The sequence below is a fragment of the Mytilus edulis genome, chromosome 7 (genome assembly GCF_963676685.1).
Source record: "Mytilus edulis chromosome 7, xbMytEdul2.2, whole genome shotgun sequence".
Classification (NCBI taxonomy): Eukaryota; Metazoa; Mollusca; class Bivalvia; order Mytilida; family Mytilidae; genus Mytilus; species Mytilus edulis.
The window spans coordinates 47,581,016-47,600,597 of record NC_092350.1 but is presented as its reverse complement, the minus strand read 5'-3'; the positions used below and the strand labels follow the sequence as shown (position 1 = coordinate 47,600,597).

Here is a 19,582-nt window from a genome sequence, read left to right as displayed (position 1 = left end):
AATTAGGGTCGGTTGTGAATAGAACTTTACGACAAAAGAGATGATAAGCTTTCCAATAGTTACCTTTACAATTCTATGTAGACATACTCCATCAGCACCTATTGATGAGTATGTATGTCAGTTGATACTAATCACTAGGGCTTGCGTTTCCTATCATGACTTCATTGATAAAGGGTTGCTGTTCAGAAGGGACATACTTAAACAAGGGGGCCAGACATACCAGAGGAACATCCAAACTCCTAGATCAAAAACAAACTAGCAACACCATGGCTACAAAAGAATAAAACAAACAGACAGACAGACATAGAGACAAACAATAGTACACAAACCACAATATAAAAAAAATAAAGACTAATCAACACTAACCCAACAAAATATTTGGGTCATCACAAATACTCCGGAAGTGTAAGCAGATCCCGGTCCACACATGGCACCCGTCGTGTTAGTACAACCCCGGTTAAAAGTCATATCTGGTAGGTCACATTCGTGAAAAGGGAACAGGAGTGAAGACATTAGGAACATACGATATAAATAAAGAACAGAACAGTACGTTTATCATTAAACATAATGTATATACAACACACATGACAGGAGTATTTCATCATGAAAAAAGATTATTTACATATAAAAGAGGGACGAAAGATACCAAAGGGACAGTCAAAATCATAAATATAAAACAAACTGACAACGCCATGGCTAAAAATGAAAAAGACAAACAGAAAAACAATAGTACACATGACACAAAATAGAAAACTAAAGAATAAACAACACGAACCCCACCAAAAACTAGGGGTGATCTCAGGTGCTCCGGAAGGGTAAGCAGATCCTGCTCCACATGTGGCACCCGTCGTGTTGCTTATGTGATTACAAATCCGGTAAATAGTCTAATTCGGTAGGTCACATTCATGAAAGGGAACATTATAACAGTTGTTACCATGAATATCCATTCAATATTTTGATGATGAAGCCAATCAAAATTAAGATTATATATTGTCATTTACTGGTTTGAGATATTTTTATCAAATTTTTCGATCAAAATATTAATACTAAATTTTTTGCGTTTTACACTGTATGCATGCTATCTTGAATTTCGTTTTTACACGAGGAATACTGCTTTCTTAAAAGTTGCTAAGACAGGGCTATGAATCAATCAAATTAAGGTCATCACTCAAGACATTTTACGGTCGCCATCATGAGCTGATTGGCCATTATGACAAAAGTGTGTCAGAAATCATATGTGATATTCTTCCTCAGTCATAATAACCTTCCATCATTTCCGACCTGAACAAAGAAATAACACGACGGGTGCCGTATACGGTGCAGGAAATGCTTACCCTTCCGGAGCACCTGATTTCACTCCCGGTTTTTAGTGGAGTTCGTGTTGTTTCTTATTTATTATTCATAACTGTTGATGCAAATGTCCTTTGATTTTTTTTTAGTCTTTGTTTACTCCTTAGTTTTCATTGTTATTGTCTTATAACCATTTGGTCAATGCCGTTTCTGAGAGTATCACTTCTTCAATAGCCTTTACTTCAGATCTGATATAAAAATCAGTTAAAATATCAGTTTGTTTTAAATGTTCTAGTACAAAAATGAGAAATTATCTGAAATATATTTGCTAAGGCAAGTCAGAAATGACATTACCAATACTTGGTTCGTCTCAGTTATATTATGTTTTTATTATTCTTCAACTTCGTACTTAATTAGACCGTTCGGTTATTTTTGTTCGAGCGCAACTGGTGATTTTTGTGTTTCAAATTAACATATTCCTTCATATCAATGTTTAACGAGTATATGTTATGCAAGATATCCTTGCACATCTATTCATGCTGCAATTTCGACACGTTACAAAAACTGCATTAACTGACATTATTTCAAACAGCAAATAAAAGAGGGGTGAAAGATACCAGAGGGAAATTCAAACGTATAAATCGAAGAAAAAATGAAAACAAAATAACAAGACAAACAGACAAACAGTAGTACACAAAACACAACATAAAAAAATAAAGACTTCGTAAAACGAACTCTACCAAAACACTAGGGAAGATCTCAGTTACTAGGGAAGGGTTAGCAGATCCAGCTCCATATGTGGCACCCGTCGTGGTGCTTATGTGAGTAAAAAACCCGATAAAAAGTCTAATTCGTTAGGTCACATTCGTGAAAAGGGAGCGAGATAGTAAATATGACATATGGCATATATCCGCTCTCATCTGTGAAGCGGAAATTTCATAATGGTCAACCAATGCAACTCGTGGTGGCTTCCGTAAAATCAATTAAGGGATGATCTCAATTTCACCATTTGGAACTCACAGTTGACTAGCTTCCTTTTGAGTAATAATTTTCTATCAAGGAAATCATGATAGGAAATACATGCCCAGAAATATCGTATCAATTGAAAGATATATCCTTCGTATGAAGGCGCTGCTGAATGTTGCTACATATATTGAAATGGAAAGTTTACAATTGAGAAGTTGAAATCATCTCTTATGTCGTAAAGTTCTGTTTTCAAATGTCAATATATAAGGCAAATTAACTTTATCTCTAGTTCGATGGGATATATGCGTTCAACATAATCACCAAATTTTGAATAATTGAGTGCGAGAACATCATCTATATAACAGAAATAATAAGATTTCCCTAATTCTAAAAGCACCATGGCTTTTATAATTATTTTGATCTGAGCGTCACTGTTGAGTTTGATGTAGACGAAACGCGCGGCTGGTTTACTAAAGTATAATCCTGGTACCTTTGATAACTATTGTATGCCTCTGTTTTCAGTTGTTCCTCAATATTTTTTGTTTATTATGTATATGTAGTTAAAACATATTGTAATTGCGTCATCAAATCCATCATCACGAATGTGAGTTATCAGAAAAAATGTAAACGAAAAATTGTATTTCATGTGAAAGGTAACGTCCACCGGTTTGACTCCAATTCTCAGATTTGATTTATAACATACATTATACTAAATCATCAACAAATATTTAGATGGAAAACTAAAATGGTTTATTCAACTGAAGTATACCTTTAAATCGAGGTGAATAATTACCTTGCACATTTCACTATTTTGTGCCTGGAAGCACGTGGCATTGAACCTTGAAATCGTTTGGGGTGTTTCCTTAAAAAAAATGATCTATTTTTCTGAAATGAAAGAACTTCATATAGGTGTTTACAATATTATAAAACAGAATACACGGTTAATACCTGTATACGGACCGTAACAATATTTAAAAAAAAGAACATAAAATGTATATAATTATTTAATTGTGTTATAATTTGAAATATGTTATAATATATATTGAATAGTAATATCAGAAAAATGCATCTATGATTTTTTTTTCATTTTAGATCTGTGTTTTAATGTCGTCGTAAAACCAGGGAAAGATGCTCTGAGATTTGGATTAAAAGGACAATACAGACTGTATGTTACAAAACAAGGTTTTAAATTAGAAGACACCGAGACAAACACGTTAAAATATTATTGGCCACATAATATAGTACGTCAAATGGAAGATTAGTAATAGTAATTAGTAATAGAGTTTTTCTATGTTGTGATGTTATGCTATTATTTCAGAAAATGGTAGAATGTTTGGTACCATTAAAACGTTTAATCCCGCTGCAAATGTTTGCACCTGTCCTGAATCTGATGTACAGTAGTTGTCGTTTGTTTATTTAATTTATACGTGTTTCTCGTTTCTCGTTTTTTTATATAGATTAAACCGTTGGTTTTCCCGTTTGAATGGGTTTACACTAGTAATTTTTGGACCCTTTATAGCTTGTTGTTCGGTGTCAGCCAAGGTTCCGAGTTGAAGGCTGTACATTGACCTCTAATGGTTTACTTTTTTCAATTGTTTTTTGGTTGGAGAGTTGTCTCATTGGCACTCACACCACATATTCCTATATCTATTGTTTGTTTTTCATTATTGGTGTAATAAGCTGTTAATAGCATCGATTAAATTGCATAATAAAGAAGATTTACCAAACATACATCTATATGTGAGACAAGACTAAAACCTATTCATTGTCATTTTTAACTTAACTTTGCGACGAAAGTGGTGACTTCTGCTTTTCTCATTGTAAAACAAAACGTTAAAGATATCAGGTTTATTGAGGAAGAATCTGCATTTTGATCATATTAGTTCAAATATCGCAGTGTTTGTTGTATCGGGTTGTTGTCGATTATAAGAAGCTATTATGTTTTCTCACCCACAAATCATATTTAAAGCCTTGGTAACACCTTACCGGATAGCACGAACGGACAACTAACGGATGAAAAAAAAAGTTGTCCGTTGACAAAATTGTTATCCGTTGGAAGTCCGTTGATGTACAGACCGAATAAAACTCAAAAACTACAGACCAGTCTCCAACTTACCTTTCATTTCAAAGACACTGGAAAAGGTTGTCGACATTCGACTAGAAAATCACATGAGTTCACATTCTCTACATGATAGTGTTCAGTCAGCCTACCGTACATGTCATTCCACGGAAACTGCACTCTTACGTGTTCATCACGATATTGCCTATGCATTAGATAATAACTGTTGTGCCGTTTTGCTCATGCTCGATCTATCGGCCGCTTTTGATACCATCGACCATCAGATTCTTTTTGATCGTTTGGAATATTCTTTTGGCGTTACCGGAGATGCTTTGCTATGGTTAAAATCGTATCTTATAAACAGAACTCAACGTGTTGCTATAGGATCAGTACAATCTGACGATATCAAACTCGACTTTGGTGTACCGCAGGGCTCGGTCTTAGGGCCGAAACTATATTGTATTTTTGCAAAACCAGTAGGCGAAATTTGTAGACGCCACGGAATGTCATACCATTCGTACGCAGACGATACTCAGGTGTATCAAATTATAAAACCGAAAGGAGACTGGAGCGATCTGTCCAAACGCCTAGAAAAATGTTTGTCTGATATTGGTGATTGGATGAGTGCCAATATGCTTAAACTTAATGAAGACAAGACTGAATTAATTATCTTTGCACCAAAACATCAATTGAAGCATCTTTCAGATTTTCGTCTGACATTTGATGGAACAGTGTTGAGCGACGTTTCTTGTGTGAAAAATCTGGGAACGTACTTTGATAAAACCATCAGTATGGAACATCAAGCCAGTGCGATCACTAAGGCCTGTTTTTACCAAATTCGGAATATTGGTAGAATTCGATCTCTTATTTCTGTTGAAGCCTGTAAAACACTAGTATGCTCCCTAGTAACATCAAGGCTGGACTATGGCAATGCATTGTTGTACGGTACTAACACCAACATTATCAGTAAATTGCAGCGGGTACAAAACACAGCAGCACGTTTGATAACACGAAAAAGGAAATTTGACTCAATTACACCTGTTTTAATTTCGTTACACTGGCTACCCATACATTACCGTTGCCAATACAAACTTATTTTATATGTGTACAAAGCACAGCATGGCAAGGCTCCGAGTTACCTTCAAAATTTAATTACGCCATACAAGCCAAGTAGATCCCTCAGGTCGGAAAATAGTATGCTCCTTCATCCTCCAAATGACGTTCGAACGAAAAGCTACGGTGAGAGGCGTTTTGACAAGGCTGCGCCTACACTCTGGAACAATTTGCCACCGTCTTTACGGAGTGTAAATTCCTTAGATGTTTTTAAAAAGCAACTCAAGACTCATTTATTTCGGACTGCTTTTAAGGATTTCTTGTAGTTTTTATATACTTTTTAATTGACTGCATTAGTTTTAGACAGTTTTATATATTTTAGAGTACATGCATTTTTATTTCTTTTATAAGTATCTTGTTTAATTCTTTTAAGATAGTGCTTTGTAATCTATGATTTATGTATTTTTGTATTTTATATATTTTTTAATGTGAAGCGCTTAGAGTAATTTTTGTCATTATATAATGCGCTCTATAAATATTGTATTTATTTATTATATTATTTAAAACGGACGTGTAACGAATGCATAACGGACACAAACCGGACATGCAACGTACGAGAAACGGAAACGTACCGGAGAGAACGGATGTCGAACGTACATCCAACGGACGAGTATCGCATAAAACGGACACCCAACGGAAGCGTACCGGATAAAACGGATGAACAAGATATACGGAAAAATTAAAGACGACAATAAGTATACATGTAAATCGCATAAATATTCAAAATGTTTCTGTGCTACTGGTTTGGGTTTGTTCTTCAACATGCCGCCAAAGGGCAGTGTTTGGCCTGAATAAGAGCTGCTTGAATGTGAAGACGTGCTTTTACTCTAAGATCGATTATGAATAATAAGAATTCATGAACCTTAAGAAATCTGACATATCAATAATTGGCATTTCTGACGCTAAATTTTCAAATGGCATGTATCCGTTTCAGATCTGTTCATCGTATGTTTTATCCGTTATACGGCCGGTAGAAGTCCGTTTCTCATTCGTTCAACATGTTTTATCCGTTAGACGTCCGTTAGAAGTCCGTTAAGCCTCGGTCACACCTTACCGGATAAGACGAACGGACGCCTAACGGATGAAAATAAAAGTTGTCCGTTGACAAAATTGGTATTTGTTGGGAGTCCGTTTATGTACTGACCGAATGAAACGGACGTGTAACGGATGCATAACGGACACACACCGGATATGCAACGTACGAGAAACGGACACGTACCGGACAGAACGGATGTCGAACGTACATCCAACGGACGAGTACCGCATAAAACGGACACCTAACGGAAGCGTACCGGATAAAACGGATGAACAAGATATACGGAAAAATCAAAGGCGACAATAATAATACGTGTAAATCGCATATATATTCAAAATGTTTCTGTGTAACTGGTTTTGGTTTATTCTTCAAAATTCCGCCAAAGGGCAGTGTCTGGCCTGAATAAGAACTGTTTGATTGTGAAGACGTGCCTATACTCTAAGATCGATTATGAATAATAAGAATTCATGAACCTTAAGAAATCTGACATACCAATAATTGGCATTTCTGACGCGAAATTTTCAATTTGCATTTATCCGTTTCAGATCCGTTCATCATCCGTTTTATCCGTTATACGTCCGGTAGAAGTCCGTTTCTCATCCGTTCAACATCCGTTTTATCCGTTAAACGTCCGGTAGAAGTCCGTTGGTGAATTTATTTTCCAGACCTCCAACGGATGTATAACGGACACGTAACGGATACAAAACGGAAACGAAACGGACGAGTACCGTACAAAACGGACGCCTAACGGACGTTCAACGGACGTTTTATCCGTTGGACGTCCGTTCAAAGTTTTGAACATGCTCAAAATTTTCCACCGGACAGAACGGACGCCGACGGATAAAACGTACGCTTAACGGACATGCAACGGATATGGACGGATGTCTAACGGATAAGAACGGACGTCTAACGGACATGAACGGATTGAAAAAAAGTTATCCGTTAGGCGTCCGTTCGAGCTATCCGGTAAGGTGTGACCGAGGCTTAAGTGAATTTATCTGCCAGACCACCAACGGATGTATAACGGACAGGTAACGGATACAAAACGTAAACGAAACGGACGAGTACCGTACAAAACGGACGCCTAACGGACGTTCAACGGACATTTTATCAAAAACATGCTCAAAATTTTCCACCGGACAGAACGGACGTCGACGGATAAAACGTACGCTTAACGAACATGCAACGGATATGGACGGACGTCTAACGGATAAGAACGGACGTCTAACGGACATGAACGGATTGAAAAGTTATCCGTAAGGCGTCCGTTAGAGCTTTTCCGGTAAGGTGTGACCGAGGCTTAAGCTTTAAACAGTTGATACAAAAGTAATTATTTTCAAAATAAAACGATGGGTATAAAGGACTAAGAATATCTTGGATAGAGGCAAATATTGTCCCTTACAATTGGCCACATATAGAACCCTCACACACCTGTTGTCAAGGCTGTCTCTTAACACAAGGCATTATATATTCTGAACGGACCAGGATACTTGTTTTATTCATTCCGCACTACAAAACGGACGCCCAGGTTAATTGGAAGACCAAACTAATCCTATATTTATAACTCGTTGAGTGTTTTCACAAATGTTGTCCGATATCGTACATTTTATAACAACAGATTTTCCACAAATGTTTAACTTCCTCGACCGATTTTTATGGCAAGCAATTACAAAAAATGTGATTGTAAACATATGTATTCCCATAACGGAAAAAAACTCTTCCTGAATCGGAAAAAGAATACACTGATAAACATTTAAGCTGATAACAAGAACTGGAAGAACGACGGATCGGAACTGCGGCTAAAAACTTAATAGTTATATGAATCATTTAAAAATGAAAAGTATGAATCAGGTATTTGGCTTTTCTAATTTAATTCACAAATGATCCTTGCTACTATACAGTAAGACGATAACATATGTCTTACTGTATAAGCAAGCCCTACAATCGAAAAAACTCACCAATGTACGATGTGATTTTCATATCAAATGCATCTACGTTTAGGATGGTTGGACAAGAAATACGAAGAGAATCCGACGAAAAATGAAGGTGTTATTCCGGTGGCAAGAATTAATAAGGAAAATCTTAACAAGCCTTCTTCACAATGATATCGTTCCCAATTTAAGAATTTTGTTTATCGTCAGTGCGCTCATCGGCAGTCGTAATGAGTGGAACATTTAATTCAAAGTTTTATGCGTCTGAATATCAAGGCTCTATCAAAACGACCGGAGTTGAAAAGTAGTATATCACAACTTCTCTTTGTCGCAAAAAATGCCTGTGTTTTACATCATTCATCCAAGATTTCGATAAGTGAAAACATCCATTCATAAATTCAAGAGAATTTAAGAAGAAAGAAGTAGCTAATCAAGCAACAACATTATCTTCAAATATTTTTAAATATGTACACCGCTCAAATACAGTTCGTCATTCAAATGATTTCTGATTATCCCGCATTGAAATATAAATCGGATCCGACAACAAACTGAAATGTCAACAAAGTGATCTCAGATAGACGGACTGAATGACTAAAGGATGGGACAATTAAAACATCATATTTCTTTTAAATGGTTATAAACCATGCATAGACGAACCCGCAATTAAAAAAAAGACAAAATTTGAGAATTCAAGTACATGTAACTTTAAAAAGTTATGCTCTCAACATATATTTTACTTCGATTTCTTGATCTGGTTTTTTTTTCCATTCAAATTTTTTTATCACTATGTAATGTAGCTACTTGTTCATATTTCACTTGTATTTAAAGTGTTTCTTCCTTTAAAGTGCAAAGTTCATATGACAATTTTTAATACATTTCCTTATAGATTGCATATGGCGACAACAATACCAAAAGGTAAATGTTCATTAATATTTCCGTAAACAAACTTTTATATGTATAATTTGGGGTTGATTCAGTATCACATACATGTACTATGTTATTAGATATTTGTCAGATCAGCTCAATTCAAGTTTTTAAAGACTTAACAAAACTTGTAGCATAATGACTAATGATGACGTTATCGACCAAATGCAAAATCATGTCAAAAGTTAAGAAGATTGATGTACTCAGAAACAAAAAGAATTGTGGATATTTCCTTAGCAGCACTATATATAAGATTGTTTAGCATTTGTAAAAAAACGCAATTTTACATAATATCATTATATCAATACTCTCATTTTTATTCCGTTAGCTAATCTTATGACTACGCCTCCATCGATAACCGCATGAGCATTTTTATTTATTTTATTTTAAATAAAAATTGTTTATTAGTGTGTAAGACTGAAACATTTACCTGTAATGTACAAAGATTTGTATACAAACTGAAGTATAATAAAATTTGAAGACCAGCTAGAAAAATCCTTAATTTTAAGTTTAAAGCGTAATGCAATAAAATAAAGTTAATACATGCTTATGTAGTTTAAAATATCACTTCAACTTACAACTTGCTATACTTTTCATTTCTTTGTATCAACTTGAGCACTTGGAATTAACTCAAGTTTCTATTGTTTGTCAGTCTTCAGTCTTTATGTAGTATTATGAAACTGTTGCTTATCTCCCAGTCTTGTTTCGACTTAATTGTATTGATTCTAATTTGATTTTTGATATTTTCCTACTCTTCATGTCTTCACTGGGTATGTCATCTTGTCTCTTATGGAGAGTTGTATCATTTACAATTATACCACATCTTCTTACTTTTATATTGTTAAGCATGTTAAGGTTCGTGTACGTCTTTGTTTTCCAGCAACTTAGGTTTCAACATTTTCCAATAATCCACTACCGTATAGATGTTTATTGCAAATCAGGATAAAGCACGATATAGAAGCAGAACTTTTGTTATTCTATAGTAGCGTTCCAATTTTTTTAAATGATTTTTCCGGCATTCATATTACTGTGGAGTCGTTTATTTTCGTGGGTGCCAATTTTCGTAGATTGAGAAAAACTTTGATATCTAATGTCGTTGATTTGGCAAAGTTTACATATATTCCTTTTGTAATTCGTTGATCATTTAGATTCGTTTTCCCCTTAATCAACGAAATCTACGAAAATTGATATAAAAAAAATATTTATGAATCCACAGTATTCTATGAGAATAACGAGCTATAGGTTGCATTTCTGTAAATATTGACAATGCAATTTCCCATAGGAACTACTTTTACGGCTAAAACTGTACCACTTTTACTATGAAGTTTTGAAAAAAATCTTATCCTAGAATTGAAAGTTCATATGCACCACAATTTTTTTCAAAGGTCAAAATATAGGGCTGTGCGGCATATTTTCAACGTTAATATGCCCTGAACTTCTCAGAGTTTAAACTTACACTAATTTTCTTAACTACCCCTACCTCGAATGAAAGGTTACCACAGATTTCAATGTAAACAATATGCACGTGTTTATTTACTGGTAACATTCCCAAGTTCTGTCTCTGCGATATGGAACACAGAGAGCATAACTGGGAACCAGTATGTAAACAAAATGAATTTTCTATGAATATTCAATTACTCCCCAAAAGAGGCGTGTTTTGAGAAACAGCTGTATTTACAAAGTGCAACCTATACAGACATTTATTCAAATAGAAAACTCTCTAAAATCAGTTTTTCTCACATTAATACTCATTTATCAGAATTAAAGTCTTAAAGAAATCACTGTGTATACTCTAAGTTTTTCTTTACTATACATTTTATACCCCCTCCCCTGTTTCAATTTTTTAAAGAATTTGAAAACAAGACTTTAATTATTGCCAGCTTACCCTATTTGCATATTTTCTGATAAAAAATGCCTAGAACCTGTTAAAAACTGTTTTGATAACATATTGAAAGCATATCAGAATATTATAAATGTAATGTTTAGCAGTCAATCATTACAACATTCAAGATTATATAAAGTATCCAATCCAGCCTCTATCTCCAGTCCACATCTTACTGTATGCCTATTTGTCAATTAAAGAACACATTTTCTGCCTCAAATGGTCAATTTAGAATTCTTGTCACAACAGTATCATCTTTAACCATATATCTGACACAATTTAGCTACTATATAAACTAGAAGTGTTCAAACAAAGCCATATTTGCAGTAGTTGTATGTATGCAGATACCAGTCTGAGATATAAATTCACTTAAAATGTTGTAGAGATGACTGCTAACATTTGATTTTTGCATAACTTCCAAGCATAGTTATTGTTTTCTATATCAAGAACTTTAAAATCATAAAATCATAGCATTTACAAGTTTAATTATTTGTTTTATGACCCAGGGGGTAGGCAATTTTCTATGTTTCTTGCCCCTGGGACCTCAAATTTCCTAAATAATTCTGCTGTTTCTAGCAATTTGGAATATTTAGTACATATTCAGGATAGAACACACTATTGTAATTTTTCTTGAGATATTTTTGTTTTTCTAGCTTGTATTTATTATGCCGTGGTGACAAAAAAGCAGATTTAGGTGTTGCGGCTTACTTTTGGGTTATCGAAAGGACACAAATACCCCATAAATAATATTCAGGAAGGATCTATGAGTTTCAATGACTGTGAAGAGTAAATATAAGCACTTCTTAACAATTTAACTTACAAATATGCAAATATTATGATTTAATTTTGTATCCAGGACTTTAAGTAAACTATGCATACTGTAAACTGTGAATTTATGCTGAGTCATCATATTTAAGGCCCAGGATTCTATCAATCTTCATTAAATATTTATAAAACTTCTTATTTGAGTTAATTTCTTTAAAATCTGTGAAATAAAGCAAATTTGGTTAAATTCTGAATGTTCCCCTTTTTCACCCTATATAGGTTGCATTTCTGTAAATATTGACAATGCAATTTCCCATAGGAACTACTTTTACGGCTAAAACTGTACCACTTTTACTATGAAGTTTTGAAAAAAATCTTATCCTAGAATTGAAAGTTCATATGCGCCACAATTTTTTTCAAAGGTCAAAATATAGGGCTGTGCGGCATATTTTCAACGTTAATATGCCCTGAACTTCTCAGAGTTTAAACTTACACTAATTTTCTTAACTACCTCTACCTCGAATGAAAGGTTACCACAGATTTCAATGTAAACAATATGCACGTGTTTATTTACTGGTAACATTCCCAAGTTCTGTCTCTGCGATATGGAACACAGAGAGCATAACTGGGAACCAGTATGTAAACAAAATGAATTTTCTATGAATATTCAATTACTCCCCAAAAGAGGCGTGTTTTGAGAAACAGCTGTATTTACAAAGTGCAACCTATAGATTTTTATCAAACATGACGAAAAATCAAAGCGTTCAACTTTATTGATTATTACCTTAATTCAGTAACGGAACAACAACATAAAATTTTCATGGTCATAATTGTAATCATTAGAATTGTTAAAACAGATTGGAAGTCATTTTTAAGTATGTCTAAACTAAATGCCACGAAAAAGAAACGTGAAAGATAACAAAGGGATGGTCAAACTCATACTTCGACAACAAAGTGACAATGTCATTGAATTTCTTTTTTTTAAAGACAATCAATAGTGTATAAACACACACTTAAGAATAAAGCAAATCGAACTTCATCACATAATAGGTGTGATTTCAGGCACTTTGGAAAGGAACGCAGTTCCTGCTCTACATGTTGGCTCCCTTTGTATTGTTCATGTAAGTACAAACACGGTCCCTTTTTCTACTTTCAAAAGAAATTCATCCCACATCATCTTCCCCTTTGTGATGTTTAAGCATTTAGTGGCATAACATAGACGAAAACACACACCCCTGACCATAAACTAATTTTCAAAGAATTGATATGGATATTACATTTCAAACAATGGAACCTCTGTTTTATTTCCGATTCGCCTAAAATGACGTCAAAAAGCCATGAATTTTGTAGTTTACAAATGTGCTGTAGAAAGGAAAACAATGCTGATCTGTATATTGATCATTTTAAGACATTGTCTGTACCAGTGTGTATTGCAGGATGCAAAAGAAATATGTTTTTCAAATATCTAATATTCAAATCATTTCCATCATTGTTATATAATGTTCAAGCTTTTTTCAATAATAATCAGTCGTGATCAGCATAAGCGTTAAATATTTTCCCTTTATCCATAGTTTGTATTTGTGAAGATAACGAGTATATAAAACAAGGCTAATACCAATAAAATGTGTTATGAAGTGAATGTTTTTTTCTTCAGAAATATGGCGAGCAATTTTCCTGTATGCGGCATCTGCATTTCCCGACATGCATCTGTACAATCTGCAGCATGGTGTTTTGAATGTAACACAGGGCTTTGTGGAGAATGTAAGGAACGTCATCTTCTCAACGAAGCACACAAGAGTCATGGTATTTTACCTTTGACCGAATATCAAACGTTACCTGTTAGTGTCCTACAAATTACTGATTCTTGCAAATTACACGGCGAAAACTACCAAGCATACTGTCATGAACATGAGTGTTCGTGTTGTACAAAATGTCTCATTGAGGAACATAGGAACTGCCAAAATCTCACAAATATACATGATGGTGTTTGCAAATTCAGTTCATCAAAAACGTTTTTTGAAATTGAAAGTTCATTGCAAGAACTTGCCGAAAATTTGAAAAGGATTCAAAAGAATCGAGAAGAAAACATGTCATCTCTACAATTAGATAGAAAGTATATTAATGAAAAAATTCAGAAAGCTAGACATGAAATTAATGAACATTTTGATCGTATTGAAGGAGAACTATTGAAAGAACTTATTAAAGTTGAAGATACCGAAAGCCGAAAAATAAACAACATCTTGGCATCTGTAGAGCGTACAGAAAAGAGAGTAGTTGAACTTCAAATGACCCTGGCAATTTCAAAGCAGCATGCATCCGACCAACAAACATTCCATATCAGTAAACATATTCAACATATATTGATGGATACAAACAACATCGTTCAGTCCATGCACGATAATAATGAGCTTTCAGATGTCAATATCTCTTTACGAATGAACGATATAGGAAAAATTGTAAAGACAAATATAACTAAAATTGGGGAAATTGTTATACAGCCAAATCCAGTTTATACGGCCTTAACTAAAAGGGAGTATAAAGAGGTAGAATATGCAGATCTCCATGGAATCGATGAACAGACAAGTTCAGAATATACGTCTTTAACGAAACAGAAGAATAAAGAGGCTGAATACTCGAAACTTGGTGAAAACGATAAACTGACAAGTTCAGACTATATGTCTTTAATTAAACAGAAGAATAAAGAGGCTGAATACTCGAAACTTGGTGAAAACGATGAACAGATTACACAAGCTTATACGTCTTTAATACCACAGGAAAATAAGGAAGAAGCATATACAGAACTTAGTGAAATTATCGAAAAGATCATTCCAGTTCATGCGTCTCCAACGGGACAAGAGAAAAAAGAAGTAGAATATACGGAACTTGGTGAAATTGTTGAAACGACAAGTCTCGTGCCTGCGTCTCCAACGGAACAAGAGAATAAAGAAGAAGCATATACGGAACCTGGTGAAGTTGTTGAAAAGACTGATTTAGGTAACATGTCGTTAGTGAGACAAAAACATAAACAGGATCAGTCTAATGTGTCCACATGCCAACCTGCACAGGAAAATGAATATGAAACCGTACAAACCACGCAACATGACACAGGTTTGTAGAAAACAAATGATTAAGAATACTGGTTATGGTACAAATTAAGTGATACGATCATCGGTTAATTTAAAAGATTTTGTACAACACTCATTAATAGACTAGTAGAAGTGAAACGTAAAAATCAAACTCTTAAACGAAATCAAAACTGACAAAGCCATGGCAAAAGATGATAAACTACAAAAACACAAAAAGGAAACAACAATATACAAAAACACAACATAGAAAAGCAAACTTAGCAACATCAATCTTCAAACATCTTTCTTCGTATAACATGTATAATGTTCTCACTTCATTTATGAGTTTGACTGTCCCTCTGGTATCTGTCGTCCCTCTTTCATTCCAAACCCTTATGTCAACGTTTAACAATATAGATTTACATATACATATTAGACAATTTAAAACATTGTATACGCATATTAATAAAGGAAATTATGATCAGAACTGAAGTTTGAACTAAATCAAAGGAAACCGCGCATTGCTTATGTTTTGTCTAGGCAGCAATTAAAAAAAGAGCGTCTGTTCCATTGTGCGGAATGTACAAAAATGTAGCCAACTTCCGTCAAAACTTTGACATTTAATCCGAAACCTCTTGTACAGAGATTGTCAACATCTTTGCATGTTTGTGAACCCTTGCAGAATATTTTTGAACGGTCCATTTTAAGCCAACACTACTGTCCTTATCCAACGTTTTTTTTTCTGTGACTGTTCGAATTTCCCGCTCCTTTTCAAGAGGTCAATGCATACCTTGTTACCCTACTTACTGTTTTTAGCTTTGACTTGTTCTCCATTTTTATAAAATTTTTTTTGCATAAGAAGTGTAAAATATAAAGTACAAAGAAAGTGGATATGTATTTGAAATGTAAAATCTAAAGTAGATAGGTACAAGTAGTGTCGAAGAAGTAGTTTTTACCCTCAGAAAAATACACTTCATATTTGTTTTGTGTTTCATTTCAGAACTTTGTTTCATTGTCATGGTCAAACCAGGGAAAGATGCACTGAAATTTGGATTAAATAATAAATACCGACTTTATGTTAAACCTGACGGTTTTACATTAGAAGACATAAAGAAAAGGACATTAAAATGTCATTGGCCATATGAGATAGTGCAACAATATGGAAAGTCAAAGGAAGGGCGAGAAATTGTAATCGCTGTAGGTAGGAAGCATATTTTAGGTCCGGGTAATATCACATTTCGGTGTGATTCAAGAGATAATTTAGATAAACTTTTTCGTTTGGTACCCATCTTTATAAAAAAGATACAGTCAGCAAACAAATATTAATACTACATGATATTGACTCTTTTGATACAAACTCAAACTAATAAAGACATTTGTATGTGCTTAGATGACGACACGACAAAAAATATTATAAAGCCAAAACAAACAATGACTTTGATTTATTATGTTACATCATACAAGCCGAAAGAAAACAGATTTTATATACATCTTCAGTAACAGTTGAGCAGATGAAATCAGTTCTACAGTTAAAACGAATCATTCAAATTCAAATGACATAATGTGAATTCATTATTATTTGTTGGAAACCAATTTTCGTGGATTAAGTGTGTACAAGATAACAAAAAAAGTAAATGACCAACGAATAACAATTTTATATAGGCTTGTATGCCAAATTTGCCAAAAACTACGAAATAAATATCCACGAAGATGTGAGATTTCCTTAATCCACGAAAGTTGGTATTCATGAAAATAAATGAATTCACAATATAGTATTTATACTTAGGTCTACTATCTTATGTGCATCTTATACTTTTGTGCCTGCCAGACATGTATTGATTTAATTTATTTTTAGAACAGTTTATAAGTATATGCGTTGAACCGTTTCGTTGCCGTAAATTGAAGCTACATGCTTCCGTTGAAAACTTCTTACATGTTATCTTATCAAGAGGAACTCCTGTTTTAAAAACTAAAATACCCTTGCCCGTTAAATCATATTAATTCGACGAATATACAATGGTGTCACCAAATTATAGAAGAAATAGATGATAAACCTATGCAAAAAAGCTGATTTCATAAGTTTTGTTATATAACTTAACGCCTGGTAACAAAATACTTCACTTGTATTCAAATGAAACATTACTTTAATCATTAGTCATCCAAAAGCTTGCAACAGCCATGAAGATTTAGCCAAAAGTTATCGTTGCTTGAAGACAAAATTGATGAGCAAGTATTTGGTCAATGAACTTCTTATCCTTTTTCTCCAAAAAAAAATTTCGAAGGATACCAATAACTTTTAAATAAATGTAGGTTGTCAGAAATAATGCCGGATGTTCTTGAATTATATATTCTATTGTGATGCTGCATATCACTTCATTTACATTCGCACTTACCCCGTCATTTGTCTTTATACTGGTATGCCCCTGTTGTTCGTATATGTCTTATTGTGGCTCGGTATTTAAAGATGCGGATTCCAAATGTTTGGCTATCGTTGTTCATGATACAGGTTAGTCCATTTAGGAGGGGACTTTGGACGCATGCTGTTTTATAATACTTTTTTTATTCTTGTAGCTTCGAATTTATATTTAAGATCACTGTTCCAGTATTGGGTATGCTAATGTGTAAATACTGTACTAGATTATATTTACCTATATTAAAATAATTTGTTACATGTTGAATTCAGTTGTATGTTTGTTTAATTCAGTTTATTTAATTTGCATATAACACAGTATAATGTAATGCACTTTTCTGATACTTTTTTAGCTGATGGATGAAAATTATTTCTTCGTTTAATGAATATCTCTGCTCTAGCTAAGGGGTTAAATTGAAGTGCATATGAAACGGATATAATGAGGTCGAATTATTCAATTACAAATGCACAATTACATATCAATATTTCTAAGTTTAGTTTTACAAAATTGATCTATTCTGGCTGCTACAAAAATTAATATTTCTTTTTTTCACTTCCGTTAATGATTAAACAAAAACAACCATGCATTAGACTTTTAGAATAGTTTATATATTACGAATACCTAAATATACACATTAAAATTATTTCCTTTTCCACTATATCTATTTTGTAATAAAATAATACTTAAATGCGTGTCAATATACATTCTTTATATACTGTAAGAGGACAGATACATAGTGATACCATTGTGTCATCAAACTGCATCAACTTCGTACTTTATATACTAAATGTAGTCCTGGTATCTATGATAAGTTTATTTATCATAATTTGGTTGTTGGTAACGTGACGTGGCGTGACTCCATTAAGAGACGTTCAGGTAAGAAATTCTTAAAAGAACAGACTATGGTGTGTTTAATGATTATTTAATAAAAGGATTTTATTTATTTTGAATTTATTAAACCACAAAATTAATTTTTGACTCTTTTCATTAAAAAATGTGTAAAGTGTGAAGAGTCAAAATTAATTTTATAGTTTAATTAATTCAAATTGAATTATTGCCATTCATTTTCAATAAATTTCTATCAGGATTAAGGCCCAAAGAACTTTTTATAGTATCGATATTAACAATACCAACGCACACACATGTTGGCATATGAAAACACAACGTCATTGTGGGCTTGTCGACATAAAAATTGACAACATTGAAAAAAAGGTAATACGTTTAACCAATCAGAAGATAGTAAATACACCAAACTTATTTATTATACCATAAACAAAATATCTTATTTCCTGTTAGAGTGTCTGCTTTATCGAGATGAATATGAGTAAAGCATTTTTGATCTTGACCCTTTAGATATGAATTTTCAGTCAACAGATATCTGTTTGTTTTTTAAACCTGCGTTCTTTTGGGGTTTTTTTTTTCAAACAAAGATGAACGTCTCAGAATTTTATGACAGTACTGAGACATTTTAAAATATATTATATATGTATTTTCCTTATCTTATATGTTCGTATCTAGTTCGTGTATAATGTTTTTGTTGCTGTTTTAAACCAAACACATGACGTAAATAAAATAATGAATTCAATTGAAAATTTTCAAACTGGTTATTTATTAATTGACGTCTAACTTTTCACAAATTTCACAACTTTAACGTGTTCGTATGAATGAATAGTATCCAAAAGTCAATTCCCCGAATGCCTACATTGATCTTTTTTCCAGAAAATAAGAGGTAGATATTGTAAATTGTTTTTCAGAAAATCTGCCAAACACTATTTTTTGAGGTCCAAACAGTAGAAGTCAAGAATTGTACAATTATGTAATATATGGCTGTCACACAAAACGTTGCGCTATGTAAACTTTATGTTCAATGTGTTTCGCGTTTCACATCAATCTATTATTTTTCATCTGTACAGCGGTTCTGATTACCTTACATGCAAGTTGTTCACACGATTACACAAAAAGTGCTTTAAGGAGGCTCGCGGGTACCAAAAAATAAACATTTGCTTTTTCATTACACATTTTATTTTTTACACTATAAGTTATTACTTTATGATATGGTACACAAATTCACCAAAACAATTGATTCGGTTTGGCCCCAGATGAGTTTTAAAATGCCATTTGTTGGAATAAAAATGAAAAT

General features: G+C 33.5%; 1 protein-coding gene across 1 annotated transcript; it reads left to right on the top strand.

Annotated features, from left to right (window-relative positions):
• Positions 1 to 3,346: 3,346 nt before the first annotated feature.
• Positions 3,347 to 17,706, top strand: LOC139481650 (putative leucine-rich repeat-containing protein DDB_G0290503). Its single transcript, XM_071265096.1, has 4 exons — positions 3,347 to 3,497; positions 9,282 to 9,310; positions 13,621 to 15,074; positions 16,032 to 17,706. The coding sequence occupies exons 3-4, from the start codon at positions 13,625 to 13,627 to the stop codon at positions 16,355 to 16,357; spliced, it is 1,776 nt and encodes a 591-aa protein (XP_071121197.1). The 5' UTR covers positions 3,347 to 3,497; positions 9,282 to 9,310; positions 13,621 to 13,624; the 3' UTR covers positions 16,358 to 17,706.
• The last annotated feature ends 1,876 nt before the right edge of the window (positions 17,707 to 19,582 follow it).